Below are 15,006 nucleotides of genomic sequence, written 5' to 3'. Positions count from 1 at the left end.
TTTCCATTCAAATGGCATTATTTCAAAATTAAGTCTGTTAGATCAAAGAAACCTACACAAATGGAAACTATAGAATAATTTAATTTAAACGATTTTGTTCTCATTTACATAACCTTTGGGATTGATCCATACATCTCTACGTAATTTAGAGATTTAGTCTGCAATTAATGACCAAATACATTTTCTCGAGGGCACTTGGGGACCGGCTTGATCGTGAAGACTGTTTTGAAAGTTCAAAGCAAACATGACTCTCATGCTGCAAAACAAGAAATAATGCACATTACTTGACCCTCATTGACATGAAGCATTTTAAAACCATGCCATTTCCTATCCCTTTCTGTATTTGCAGATCTCAAGCTGTGAAACAGAAAATGCGTCGTCTTCTTCTGCGATTGATGCACAAGGAGATGGAAGCAAAGTAAGGGCACCATTACATATTTAGTATGATGAATGCCAGTTCAGATCTACAATGCAGTTTACATTACTGGCTTTGCATTATCTAGATGAATATTTGTTTAGGTGGACAATAATGGTCCCATTGCCCTGCCATGTGTAGCAAAAGTGGAGCTTACATGCATATGATACTATCCATCCACCATTTTCCGATTCGTTGGTCATGCATGCCAATGTTATAATATCAAACATTCTTCTCAAGTCATTGTTGTAAAATATTGTAGTAAAATACAAGTATTTAAAATACAAAAGTCAAAATGAAGGTGAATTAAATACGTACTCACCACGGCCATTTTGTATTTTATCTGGATTAGGTGGAGATGGTGTTCTGGCTGCTCTCCATGTTGGCCAACCGGGACAGGGAGGAGATGTCCCGCACTCTGCTGACCATGTCCAGCTCCCAAGACAGCTGCATCGCCATGCGCAAGTCAGGGTGTGTACCCCTGCTGGTGCAGATCCTTCACGACGGGCCAGGGGGCGCCGGAGAGGCGGATGGAAGTACAGGGTGCAGCCGGGAGGCCCGATCCAGAGCCAGCGCTGCCCTGCACAACATAGTGTACTCCCAGCCAGACGAGGGCCAAGCCCGGCGGGAGATGAGGGTGCTGCACGTGCTGGAGCAGATCCGCTCGCACTGTGACAGCGGCTGGGACTGGATCGAGAGCCACGTGGGGAGGCCCTCCCCCGGAGGTACTACAACCACAGGTTAGTAGTGGAGGGAAGCAGGATTATTTTAGGCGATTAATGCCATCTCTATAGCACACTGTGGATTATACTGTGAATGTGAAAGTAATTCCAGTTGTACTTGTCTGTGTTGTATTCAGACATCCCTGAGACATTGGAGCCCCAGATCTGCCAGGCCATGTGTGCTGTCATGAAGCTCTCCTTTGAGGAGGAATACCGACAAGCCATGAATGAACTAGGTTAGTGAACATGTCAATGGGAAATATACTTCCAGCAAAGATGATAAAGCATAACCTTACTGACAAATATTATATGTGAATGAAGTGATTGTTCAGTTTGTGATGTGCATGGCTGGTGTGTCTCTGTTTAGGGGGGTTGCAGGTAGTCGCAGAGCTAATGCACTTGGACCAGGAGCTGTACGGAATGAAGAACGATCCCATCAATATGGCGCTTCGACGCTACGCAGGCATGGCGCTGACAAACCTCACGTTCGGAGATGTCGTCAACAAGGTAATGTATGATGAGAAAAGCATTTAAAAAACTGAGAGGGATACATATTTATCCCAATTCTTAAGAATATTTTTTTATTCAAGATAAATGACTCCTGTCTGACCTCTCTTTTACACAGGCCACTCTCTGCACAAAGAAAAGCTGCCTGCAGGCCATTGTTGCCCAACTTGCATCTGATAGTGAGGAACTACATCAGGTACAACATGGTTACTACTATCCTAACTACTTGAGAGTGTTTTATTTTTTGTCAACATTTCAGAACCACGAGACATTACTCTTTTCAGTTTCAGTGGTTTAAGTCAATGTTTCCAGTACCACATGGCTAAAGAGATATCTATTTTTCCCCTCACAGGTAGTGTCTAGTATTCTGAGAAATCTGTCATGGCGTGCAGACATCAACAGCAAGAGGGTCCTTAGGGACATAGGGAGTGTAACAGGATTGATAACCTGTGCTCTTCAAGCCACAAAAGTAAGATCACACCGAGATAATGTCATCGATGCATGGTGGCAATTGTAACCAAAGCAATAACCAAAGGAAACAATGGCAAAATATCTGCACAATTCTAATCTCTAATGCAATGTAAATGTAAAATCCCATTTTAGGAATCCACGTTGAAAAGCCTCCTCAGCGCTCTGTGGAACTTGTCAGCACACAGTCCTGAGAACAAGGTAGCCATTTGCTCAGTAGATGGGGCTCTGGGCTTCTTGGTCAGCACCCTCACCTACAGATGTCAGACCAACTCACTGGCAATCATCGAGAGTGGAGGTGGCATCCTGCGCAATGTTTCCAGTCTTGTGGCCACACGGGATGATTACAGGTATTTACTTGAATTGAATTCTACTGTATATCAGTGCAACAGTTTAATAATTATTGCCATACAGTTGAAGTCGGAAGTTTACATACACCTTAGCCAAATACATTTAAACTCAGTTTTTCACAATTCCTGACATTTAATCCCAGTAAAAATTCCCTGTCTTAGGTCAGTTAGGATCACCACTTTATTTTAAGAATGTGAAATGTCAGAATAATAGTAGAGAGAATTATTTATTTTAGCTTTTATTTCTTTCATCACATTCCCAGTGAGTCAGAAGTTGACATACATTCAATTAGTATTGCATTGCCTTAAAATTGTTTAAAAACGTGGGTCAAACGTTTCGGGTAGCCTTCCAAAAGCTTCCCACAATAAGTTGGGTGAATTTTGGCCCATTCCTCCTGACAGAGCTGGTGTAACTGAGTCAGGTTTGTAGGCCTCCTTGCTCGCACACGCTTTTTCAGTACTGCCCACACATTTTATTTTGGAGTGAGGTCAGAGCTTTGTGATGGCCACTCCAATACCTTGACTTTGTTGTCATTAAGCCATTATGCCACAACTTTGGAAGTATGATTGGGGTCATTGTCCATTTGGAAGACCCATTTGCGACCAAGCTTTAACTTCCTGACTGATGTCTTGAGATGTTGCTTCAATATACCCACATAATTTCCCTACTTCATGATGCCATCTATTTTGTGAAGTGCATCAGTCCCTCCTGCAGCAAAGCACGCCCACAACATGACGCTGCCATCCCCGTGCTTCACGGTTGGGATGGTGTTCTTCGGATTGCAAGCCTCCCCCTTTTTCCTCCAAAGATAACGATGGTCATTATGGCCAAACAGTTCTATTTTTGTTTCATCAGACCAGAGGACATTTCTCCAAAAAGTACGATCTTTGTCCCCACATGCAGTTGCAAACCGTAGTCTTGCTTTTTTAATGGCAGTGGCTTCTGCCTTGCTGAGCGGATTTTCAGGTTACGTCAATATAGGACTCGTTTTACTGTGGATGTAGTTACTTTTTTACCCGTTTCCTCCAGCACCTCCAGCTGTTGTTCTGGGGTTGATTTGCACTTTTCGCACCAAAGTACGTTCATCTCTAGGACACTGAACACGTCTCCTTCCTGAGCGGTATGACGGCTGCATGGTCCCATGGTCTTTATACTTGCGTACTGTTGTTTGTACAGATGAACGTGGCGTTTGGAAATTTCTCCCAAGGATGAACCAAACTTGTGGAGTTCTCCCCAAAAAAATCTGAGGTCTTGGCTGATTTCTTTTGATTTTCCCATGATGTCAAGCAAAAAGGCACTGAGTTTGAAGGTAGGCCTTGAAATACATCCACAGGTACACCTCCAATTGACTCAAATTATGTCAATTAGCCTATCAGAAGCTTCTAAAGCCATGACATCTTTTGCTGGAATTTTCCAAGCTGCTTAAAGGCACATTCTACTTAGTGTATGTAAACTTCTGACCCACTGGAATTGTGATACAGTGAAATAATCTGTCTGTAAACAATTGTTAGAAAATGTACTTGTGTCATGCACAAAGTAGATGTCCTAACCGACTTGCCAAAACTATAATTTGTTAACAAGACATTTGTGGAGTGGTTGGAAAATTAGTTTTAATGACTCCAACCTGAGTGTATGTAAACTTCCGACTTCAACTGTAAATAACCACAAAATTAATTCTAATACGTTTTTTCTCTCTTTCAATTCAGGCAAATCCTCAGGGACCACAACTGCCTCCAAACGCTGCTTCAGCACCTGCGCTCTCACAGCCTGACGATTGTGAGCAACGCTTGTGGGACCCTCTGGAACCTCTCTGCCCGCAGTCCCAAGGACCAGGAGCTGCTGTGGGACCTGGGAGCAGTCAGCATGCTGCGCAACCTCATCCACTCCAAGCACAAAATGATAGCCATGGGAAGTGCCGCAGCTTTACGGAACCTGCTCACAAATCGGCCCCTCAAGTATAAGGATGCTGCGGTCATATCCCCTGGTTCCTGCATGCCCTCGCTCTACATGAGGAAGCAGAAAGCACTGGAGGCTGAGCTAGATGCAAAGCACCTTGCTGAAACATTTGATTCCATTGAAAAACAAAGCAGCCCCAAGCATCCAAGCATTAACAAGCCGCTGCGGCATATCGAGAGCCTGGCAAAGGATTATGCATCTGACTCAGGCTGCTTTGATGATGATGAGGCCCCTAATGTCTCCAGTAGTCTGGATACAGGGAGTTTCTCCATGCTCTCCATGTTCCTGACCAATTCCAACTTTCTTCAAAACCAGCCTCGCAAGAAGGACAGTGAACCGGAGAGAGACGTGGAGCCACAGCAGACAGAGGATAAGAGGCCCGCGCCTCCAGAAGACGAGGTGTCTGTTGCAGCAGGAAAATTAGCAAAAAAGATCACCAACACTGTGGCCAAGATTGATAAGCTTGTGGAGGACATTACCATGCATACATCTTCGGAGGACAGCTTCAGCCTTAGCTCAGAGGACCATTTTGCAGACTGGCCTTATGGATCAGATGAACTCCATGAGGCCCGGGCCAAGTCATGCTCCCCCTGCCGCCTCTCTGATACCAGCAATTTTGCACACAGAGAACGTCTAAACAGAGCCTATGCTCTCTTACGTCTCAAAACCACCCATGCAAGTTTGTCCACTGACAGTCTCAACAGTGGCAGTACCAGTGATGGCTATTGTGGTAGCAAGGACCAGATTAGGCCCTCAGCGAGGTCAGCAACAGCTCAAATACGACCTAACAAGCTTGATCTTAAGGTTGCCCATCAAGAATATCTTAACATCAGAGCTCATGTTCTCAATGCGACAAGTCCGATTGATGTGCCAGAGAGAGATTCTGTGGACAACAAAGAGGTTCAATTGCTTGAACTAAATAGCACAGAAACCGAGAAGAGCCAAGAGCTGCCCCCACAAACACCAGCTAGTGCATCAACTAAACTCTCTTCTGATGTCAGCATGACTTCCATAAAGCTGTCCCCTTCCTACCAACATGTCCCTCTAATTCAAAGTGTCTCCAAGTTTGGTGTTGCAAAAAGTGCCATCAATGTGCAGGCAGCTCAAGCAATGAGGAGACAAGCCTGGGTCCCAACTGTGATGACTGGAGGGAGTTTAGCCAAGTTTTCTCCAATGAGCTCTGCTAGAAGTCCAACCATTGGCCCAATGGAGACACTGCAGAAGTATTCAGTGGAGAACACCCCAATCTGTTTTTCCCGTTGCAGTTCCCTGTCCTCCCTCTCCTCTGGTGATGGAGCTCTTGACGGACAGAGTCAAAGTGAAAATGAGTTGGAGAGTGACTCATCACTTGAGATCATTGAAATGGAAGATGGGGATCTGGTCAATAGGGAGGAGGAGAATGAGACTCTGGAGGATTTAAGTGATAGCCAACTGCTAGTCACTGATTCAAAAACCTGTCTGAGCATTGGGTCTGATCCTATTGAAATTCCCTGCCCCACCAAACGTGAAAAGGTGTTCCTCAGGGGTGTATCACCAGGCATACTTGAGGACAGATCACCTTCAAGTTCATCAGAGAATTACATCCATGAGACCCCACTTGTGATGAGCCGTTGTAGCTCGGTCAGCTCACTGGGTAGCTTTGAGTCTCATTCAATTGCCAGCTCCATACTTAGTGATCCATGCAGCGGAATGATCAGTGGAACCATAAGTCCAAGTGATCTTCCTGACAGTCCAGGGCAAACCATGCCCCCCAGTCGAAGCAAAACCCCATGCTTTGCTGAATCAAATGGACCAGAAACCCAAAATGCGGGGACAGCAGGGCAGTGGGAAAGCAGCTTGCGCAAGTTCATGGAAGTTGCAGACTTTAAGGAAAGGATCAACTTACCTCCAGATTTGGACACCATGATCTATTTTACAGTAGAAAAACCCACAGAGAACTTTTCATGTGCCTCCAGCTTGAGTGCTCTACCTCTTCATGAGCACTACATTCAGAAGGATGTGGAACTGAAATTGACTCCCTTACTCCAGCAAAAGGACAACAATCCATCATTCCCAAGGGCTCATGGAGATAGAGATGACAATGAGCATCCTTCTTTTATGGACCAAGGGGAGAGATATAGTGAGGGCAATTCAGATGATGATATAGAAATTCTCAAAGAATGCATCAATTCAGCAATGCCCTCCAAGTTCAGGAAAGTAATGCCCTCCTTGATCTCCACCTTACCCACCCATGTTCTAAACTCACAAACCCGAAAACCTATACCTGTTTATATGATGGTTCCTAGCAATGCCAATCAAATGTGCTCAGGGAGAAGGATTGTGATGCAACAAAAGGACTTATATCTTGATGATTCATCATACACGGATTCTGCCGAGGGCACCCCTGTCAACTTTTCCAGCACGACATCGTTAAGTGACGAAACACTTCAGTACCCAGTGAGGGACAAGGGGGCAAAAGATTGGAGGGTTAGAAGTATGAACAAACAGGAATTGTTGGATCAAGAGGCAAAGAGAATTGAAGACCTTCGGGTTTTCTCGCACTTCCACAAACCCACTAAAATTACCAGTCAGCCTGACATACCAGTCAATCAAATGAGCAGGTCAATCAAACATGTCATTCCCACTCAAAGAGTACTGATGCAGAGCAAAGAAGTTGCTGATAGAGTGGCTAATCAGAGAAACCGTGATCAATCACCCAATCAACAAAGACAAAAGCAGGGACAGGTCCTGACAAGGAAACTGGATCTACCTATCATAAAGCAAAACACAGAAGGGAACCAAAATCAGAGAGCACTAGAGAGAAATAAGGCTTTTCAGTCCATGCCCCATCCAACACCTACAGGGGAAGCCATTTACTGCTTGAATGATGACCAGACAGACAAAGAGGAGGGAGTGATGAAAAGGACAGGGAGAAAACAGATGAGAGAGTCCAGCAGAAACACTCTCTCCCGAAGTATGACTAATATTGGTCGGATTGACAATTCCCAGACAAGACCCAAAGGCTTCAATAGGATCAAGCACAAACTAATCATGGAGGAAACACCCCCATGTTACTCTCTTAGTTCATCTCTTAGCTCTTTGAGTGATGCAGAATTTGAGGAACACCAATCAAAATCCCAGCAAGTATGGGTGAAAAACAAACACAACAAGATATCTAACCAGGTCCAACAAACAAGACCAATGCACATCCACAATCAGTATGAGGAACAAAGCTCACCAAGCTCAGTCAGTATGGATTCAGAGGACGATCTTCTGCAAAAATGCATAACATCTGCAATGCCCAAGCAGAGGAAGAAGCTATCTGCAAGAAAGAAAGCAGAGAAGAAGCAGAAACAAAAAAACGACATGCAGAAAGTGTCCGGTGGATGGAACAACGACCAAGACTTTGACAGTGACGATATAGCATCTGATAAAGACTCAGACCTCAACAGTGTTGAATGGAGAGTAATACAAGAAGGAGCTAATTCTGTTGTCACAAGGTTACAAGCATCAAAGTCTCAAGAACATTCCTCTGAAGAGACTGAATCTGTCCTCTCATTCATGTCTGGATCTAGCTTTACGCCTAAAGAAAAGAAGATCTTTAAAGACAAAAAAGCAAACAAACCACTGGACTTTAACCAACGTAAACCAGTTCCAAATCTACCAGTGGTCTTCAGAGGTAGAACAGTGACATACACGCCTAAGAAAGAGACAAATCTTTCGCAAAGGCCGCCTCCTAATAAAGAATCCCCCAAAACAGATGCTCCAAAGAATCCAAACCTTGCTCAACAGAGGTCAAAGAGTCTCCACCGTTTGGGACAACCCCTGGACTCCACACAGTGGTGTTTGCCGAAAAGAAGCTCAACCCCACCTCCGAGGATACCAAAGAGCTCATCCTCTGGATCATCTCAAAGCTCTACTCCATCGAGACAGTCACAGAAGAAAATAATCTCGCCCTCACAAACAAGTAAACCTGTTCCCCAAAAAGATAACACACCAGCAAGTAGTCCACCTGAAAGGAAGGGACGTTCCACTGTTCCTTCAAATCAGAGCCCAATACCTCCAGGACACAAAACACAGAAGTCACCCGTCCGAATACCCTTCATGCAGAATGCAGCAAGACAGTCCAGAACTCTATCGCCATTGGTAACCAACCAACCCACAAGTATCAGCAGACAAAACAGTCAGGTGTCTGGAAAAATAATCCCTCCAGCCAATCGTTTTGACTTAGTCCGCATGCCATCTACCCATTCAAGCAGCAGCGAGTCTGACCGCAATGGGTTCCTGAGGCAATTGACATTTATCAAGGAATCAAAGACAAGGATGAGACGTGACATTTCGTCCTCACGCTCTGTGCCTACCTCGCAGCACGCATCGCCCAGAAAAGCAATTCCAGGTGCTCCTGCAGTCTTCCTATGCTCATCTCGATGCCAAGAGCTAAAGGCAGTTGCTCAGGGACCAAGAAGAATGCAAGGAAAGGGCCCCGGGCAAAGGCAAGAGCCAAGGCAGGAGCAGGGGCTTCAAAGGCAGACTGTGACTCTGTCCAGAGCCTGCTCTAGTGACCGAGACCTCTCAACGAGGTGTCCAGCCAGGAGAACCAGCTCAGAGAGTCCCTGCAGGGTGCCTCCGAGAAACGTCTCCGCAACCAAGCAACAAGCAAGAGACAACATCAAGCGCCATTCCTCATCGCCCAGCATAAACATACTAAGCAGAGTAACCAGCCGCTCCTCCCTCCGCTCCTCGTCCTCCGACTCAAGTGGGCGAGCCAAGAGTGAGGACGATACAAAGAAGAAGCAGCAGAGAACTGGATCACACCTCAATGACAGAGTCACCTGGAGGAGGATTCGGGATGAGGATGTGCCTCAAATCTTGAAGAGCACTCTGCCATCTACTGCATTGCCTCTGTTGCCTGTTCCTGAAGGGCCAAAACCAAAACCACCGGCACTGCCAAGGAAACTGCCGACCATTTTACTAAAGTCAAGAAAGACGAGCGACGCTACAGTCCAAACAGAGGATTTCTCGTCCAACAAGACCAACTCAAGCACCTCTCCAACTGTTGAGACAGCTCCAATCATCTCAGAGGAAGCAGCAAGACTAGCCCTCCTTAGAAAGATCAGCATTGGCTCCGGCCAAGATGGAGACTCTGATGGATCCCTAAAGAGTTACAGCACAGCATCCTCTGGAAACGCTCACTCTGTGGAAACTCACACAGGCGGCGTCGGCCATTTCCGTCAGAGCTCCCCCAGCAAGGCAGTTCGGGTCACCCCATTCAACTACATACCCAGCCCCATGGCCTGCTGCCTGCAAGATGCACAGAGCCAAGCAACAACAATCAATGAGAAGTCATGTGAAAAATCTGAAGCCTAGTACCTACTACGTAGTACCGTATGTAATTCTGTACAATTGAGATGAGAAAAATCCTACTGTGTTCCTGATTGAAACTAACACAAATACTTGTGTATGTCAATCCTTTTACCTCGGGTATTGAACCTTCTTTTTCCTCACTCCATCAGAAACATGTCTTCAAAAAAGAACACTCGTCATTTCAAATCATCTGATCCCACATGTCATTCATACAAGTTGGATGTATGCATTAAGACAGGACTTCATTGGATAGAATAACACTATCCTATATTTAGAGAGGAGTTACGGGGAGTAGCCTAATCTCGTACAAAATGCACATTTTTGTACTTTTTGTATTTGTATATAAACCATTGCTTGTTAGAAGATTAGTGTAGACATGACAACATAGGAAAAAAATACAATTGTCTGTGGATTTCAAGACATACAGCACCATCATCAAAATGAAGGAACAACCATTATTGAAAAACAATATGCAAATAATTGAGTGAAAACCCAGCTGGAAGACTTGTGTGTTTTTGAAAAGGTACTACTGTGGCTCCAAACTCATTTGAAAAAGATTGTTGAAATACATCAAAATATGGACATAATATTATGTAAAGTATTTACTATGTACCCACATGTTACTGCTTTGCCTTCGCCACACTATTTACTACTGAGGATACCACACTGTTAGCCTTCACTTTAGAACCACTGCAGGAATTATTATTGCCAATAGTTAACGTTAAATAATCAGCACTGCTGGAACACTATGTTAACTGTATTCTGTTTTAGAAGCGGTATTGTAAATGCATGCAGACCAATGTTCCCTCTAAACTGAGCGCATGCGCAGCCGTGTACCTCCTCCAGGACTGCCACGCAGAAAAAAAGCCAGATGGCTCAGAGATTCAAGAGTTTGAACTTCACTGAGTTCACATTATATATAGCAACATTTTCTGTGATCGAATCAACATTATATCAGGCCATGTTTAATGCAACAAAACAAAACAAATCCATCTTTGCAAGATTTAGTCGGTTATTTTGTTGTAGGCAGAGCCAGAGCGCAACGGAGAAGAATTCTATTTGCGGGTGTAGCCCACGATCTGAATGCAAGTGAATGCGCTTTTCAGATCAGAGCCGCGCGTGTGGACATTTGTTGATATTCTTTGCTAGATAGCGAGTTATTAGCCCAGTTATAGGTAAGTATAGGTCAGCAATGGAGAGTTACTGCTTCATACAATAGCACAAAACGTGTAGGATACATTTCAAGCTCGTTGAAAAGCCAGTCAGGTAAAAAGCTTGTGTCTTAATTAAAGGGGCAGTGTTGTGTTTTGAGACAGGCGTGAATATGCACATAAACCAATAGGAAGAGGGGTAGCCTACATTGTCTAATTCGCTGTATGGTAATGATAATTAATTGAATTTTGTAAAGTGGTTTCTTGCATCATATAATACTATACAATGCAATTTGTTTTACCCATGGTGTTACAGAATAAGTTTAAAAAAAATAATTAATTAATGTCAAGCCCTTCATAATGTAAAAACGTTTTTAAAAGACTCATGCAATGTAGGCCTGCATTGAACACCACATATAGGCTACTGTAGGCTATTTCATAGAAATCAAAAGCTTTTTCTATATGAATGTTATGGGATTTGCGCCATTCGTTTCCTTGGTAGGCCTACATTATGCTCAAATAGCCACAATAGCCTATTGGTTACTGTCTAAAACTGTAAACACAGGAAGCTGGACAAAATTCTCACAACATTCAAGTTTCCGTTCACAAGACCTCAAATTTGATTTGCGCAGCGCACCAAAACAATTGAGGGAACATTGGTGCAGACATGCAGTAGAACTCTATAAGCTTCCCAGTGAGCAAAAACAACTCGTGTTGTGTTGCTCCTTACAGCATGCTAAATACACCTGTATTACACCTGTTAATATTGTAGATGTTGAACTAAAATGAACTTCTCCTCAGTGGCATTCTTCCTTATTTAAAAAGACCAACATAAAATAACCAGCCATGGAAACAAACATGCATTTCTTGTCCATCTCCATTCTGGATCAAGTGGCAGTGAGAATATGCCATGCTCATTGATTCTAACTGTAGATGAACAGTCTGAATGACTGTATTTCAACATAATAGCTGTAAATGCCTTTGTCTATTGAATGCTATGACATATGTGTTCACCTCTAGAATCACTTAAAGTAATCAGAGAGCAGGTACTGTACAATATGGTGTGAAGGTGGATGATGGTCGTTAAGAAACAACTGTTGGGTTCTACACAAGAGTACACATACAGAAATTATTCTGTAGAAATATTTACAGAAAGGTGTTAATATCCGCTTAAACGTCTTGCTGTCAGTAGTGATAGGTCAACGAACTCAAGCATAAAGACCTTAGAAATAAAAATGCATATTCTCTGTAGTTGTAACATCACCTGTTCATATGTTCTCTTAAGAGATGTAACCAAGACAATTCGATTGAGAGAAGTGCTTGTCAGAAATGAAACTAATCTGGCGTGATTTCCATGGAATTTAAGAGCTGTTTATTCTCATTTAATGTACAATGTTAAATTGAGTCAGGTAACATTTCCAAAGCATTTGAGGAATGCAATTAACCAAGCCCCTTTGTCACAATGGCCATTGATAATGTATAAACAGCCCTTAAAGACCTGTAGTGACAATGTCAAAGATCAAGACAGTATTCTTTAAATCTTTTGTAAAGGTTCTTACAACGGAAATGTTGTATAATGTATGTTACGAATCAGATTAAAAGATCCAAGGTTGTACACCATGAACGTCATAGACCTTGTTTATACCTGGCATTAAATTACGTAAAGTTAGATTCAATGCTTGAAAGCACCGGAAAGATTTGTGAACGAGTCTAGTGAAATCCACTCCCAAGCTGGAATAGAAAGCCGATTTGGATCAGCCATGACTCGGAACTGGAATACTGTATTAGCAATTAGGTATCCTGTGAGATCAGTGTCATTTTGATATTACTCACTTTGCTTCAACTAGGATAGGCTAAATTAAGTTGGACCATGGGGTGAAAGGAAAGGATTATAGCAGATCAGATATGGGGTAGAAGAAATCTCATGCCATGTATAAACAGGGCCACAGGCAAATGGTACCATGTGATATAGGCCAAGGAATGAAAGTCATCATAATACATTTTCTCATCAAATAAATTGTGGACGTGTATCATTTTCCTGGCTGACTTAAAGCTTCATTTGACTTTTTCTTGAATATATCAAAGCAATATAATATGAGCTTTCAATTATATCGACTAAACATGCATTCATGCCAATGAAACGTGGACATAGACCGACAGTTTTCTGAGCTAATTAAGAAACAAATATATACTCTACACTGACATGTACTTGATCATTGCATTAACTACATAATGACCTTTAAGTTAAAATATAACATTCATATGAGCCGTAGCCTGACTCCTGCACATGTCAGTGTTATTGAACATTAAAAACCAAGTTATATTTGTTCACAAATAATTATTTTATTAATTGTCATTACAGAACATGTAGACAATACACAACTAATTTGCCTTAACATTTCGTGAAAAGTCACACCAATTTATGGAGACACATTTAAACTCCAATGAGTCAGAACAACAACCTGTTGTGTCCTAATTTCTATTTTCTGCTATGAGACCCTCTGCGAGATTGAGGTGGCATGACTCAAGGAAGCCAAGTTAATTCCTGATGAATCTGTTTAAGCTGAGGTAATGTGCTCCCCCAGCCCTGAGGTGTGAGGGAAGACTGGTCAGAGGGCTCTCCCTTTGACCTCGGCCACACTCTTCTCCAACTGCTCTTTGGCCACCCACAGTTCCTCCCTCTGCTGCACAAGTTCACCTCTAACCTCCTGAAGCCGCTCGTTCATCTCCAAGTACCTGCGGCTCTGAAGGTACTTTGTCTCTGCTTCATTGTCTGAGGACCCCCTTTTGGTATCTGTGGAAAGGGACAACATCCAGTTTAGTTCTATAGGTTTGTTAAAACATATAGGCTATCTAATCAAGAAGACCATTTGCTGAAAACTCAACATTACATTAGGTAAAATAAAGTGAAAGTGTCTGTTTGAATTCACAGTAATAAGGCAGGCTACCATGGTAATGAACAGGATACTTAAAGGTAGACTCAGCGATATGATGTAGATGCAGAAAGTAAACAGTCGGTAAATTTCCGAAACTGTGAAGCACGAGGTTCAACCTTTCCTCGCGGTTTTGGTGCTACTCGTGGCAACGTAATTTCGCTGAGCCTACCTTTAATGACTTGCCATCTGTTTGACTGATGAACTGGGGTGTTTTCATTAGTAGGATTCTTTACCGTTTAGGAACTAACCGGAAGCAAACTGAGCAAACGGAACGAAACGGGAAGTGACCTAACCGAATTTGTCCTATAGAAACTCGTTTTCGTTGCAAAACGATTTACGTTTGGAGTAAACTGCTTCCATTGTAAAATATTTTGCAACGGAATCAGGCGAATGAATACAACCCGGATTCAAATGCGCATAGTGCGTACCTTGGTTGCCATCTACCAGGACGTTGAAGACTGGATCATTCGAAAAGGCTCTGTTGATGTCCTCAAGAATTTGCTCCACAGTGGGCGGATCTGGTCGACTTGGAAGTACCACTCGCTTCTTATTTTTGGCACCCATGCTGATATTCATTCTGCAGAGCGTACTATATGGAATAATGATACCGTGGAATATTATGTCTATACATGTAGCTAGCTACGAAACAGTTTGCATCAGAGTCTTGTTGTCTGATTTCCTAAGCAAGCCAATGGTGTTGCGGGGTCTTCTAAACGTACCACTTATCTGTTGGTAGCTAACTGAATACTTTCTACGGTGCAATTTCACCAAGCTGTCGGGCAAACGTCGCTAACTCTACATACAACATAACTTGAAACAATATTCATAGCTAGCTACAAAGGTAGAGGCTAAACAACGGATTGTGCGTGGAGCTGAAGTTGACACGTCATTTGTGTGAGACGGACACGTCATTGCTCATATATATATATATATATATATATATATTATTTTTACCTTGTATTTTTAATCCTATGTTTTTAGCAAGAAAAAAATTAATTCATAATAATAATAATAATACATTCAATTGTATATATTGCCCTGGTATATTGCCCTAGAAGTTTAACTAATCATGACGACTAGAGAGAGCACTTTCCTCTAAAATGCTTTTGCAGAGTTCAGGCGCTAGTCGGAACTAGGAAATGTCGGACATTTCCGAA

The 15,006-nt window shown here is 42.9% G+C and overlaps 2 protein-coding genes across 3 annotated transcripts in view; one reads left to right on the top strand and one right to left on the bottom strand.

The window, feature by feature from the left end:
* LOC139409046 (adenomatous polyposis coli protein 2-like) overlaps positions 1-11,246 on the top strand; it is a 34,159-nt gene extending 22,913 nt beyond the window's left edge. For both annotated transcript variants that reach the window (XM_071153705.1, XM_071153706.1), the window contains 8 exons: positions 350-418; positions 768-1,155; positions 1,275-1,373; positions 1,505-1,644; positions 1,763-1,840; positions 1,997-2,113; positions 2,248-2,462; positions 4,170-11,246. In XM_071153705.1, the coding sequence (XP_071009806.1) occupies positions 350-418; positions 768-1,155; positions 1,275-1,373; positions 1,505-1,644; positions 1,763-1,840; positions 1,997-2,113; positions 2,248-2,462; positions 4,170-9,765 (6,702 nt within the window). In that variant the 3' untranslated portion in view covers positions 9,766-11,246. The remainder of the gene's footprint in view (positions 1-349; positions 419-767; positions 1,156-1,274; positions 1,374-1,504; positions 1,645-1,762; positions 1,841-1,996; positions 2,114-2,247; positions 2,463-4,169) is intronic.
* A 1,990-nt stretch (positions 11,247-13,236) lies between these two features.
* c5h19orf25 (chromosome 5 C19orf25 homolog) lies at positions 13,237-14,745 on the bottom strand. Its single transcript, XM_071153707.1, has 2 exons — positions 14,278-14,745; positions 13,237-13,707 (listed from the first exon to the last, which is right to left on the bottom strand). Exons 1-2 carry the CDS (start codon positions 14,423-14,425, stop codon positions 13,523-13,525), a joined length of 333 nt encoding a protein of 110 aa, XP_071009808.1. The 5' UTR covers positions 14,426-14,745; the 3' UTR covers positions 13,237-13,522.
* Between the last annotated feature and the right edge of the window lie 261 nt (positions 14,746-15,006).

The sequence above is a fragment of the Oncorhynchus clarkii genome, chromosome 5 (genome assembly GCF_045791955.1).
Source record: "Oncorhynchus clarkii lewisi isolate Uvic-CL-2024 chromosome 5, UVic_Ocla_1.0, whole genome shotgun sequence".
Classification (NCBI taxonomy): Eukaryota; Metazoa; Chordata; class Actinopteri; order Salmoniformes; family Salmonidae; genus Oncorhynchus; species Oncorhynchus clarkii.
Note: the sequence above shows the minus strand (reverse complement) of the source record. Positions and strands in the feature narration are given on the sequence as shown.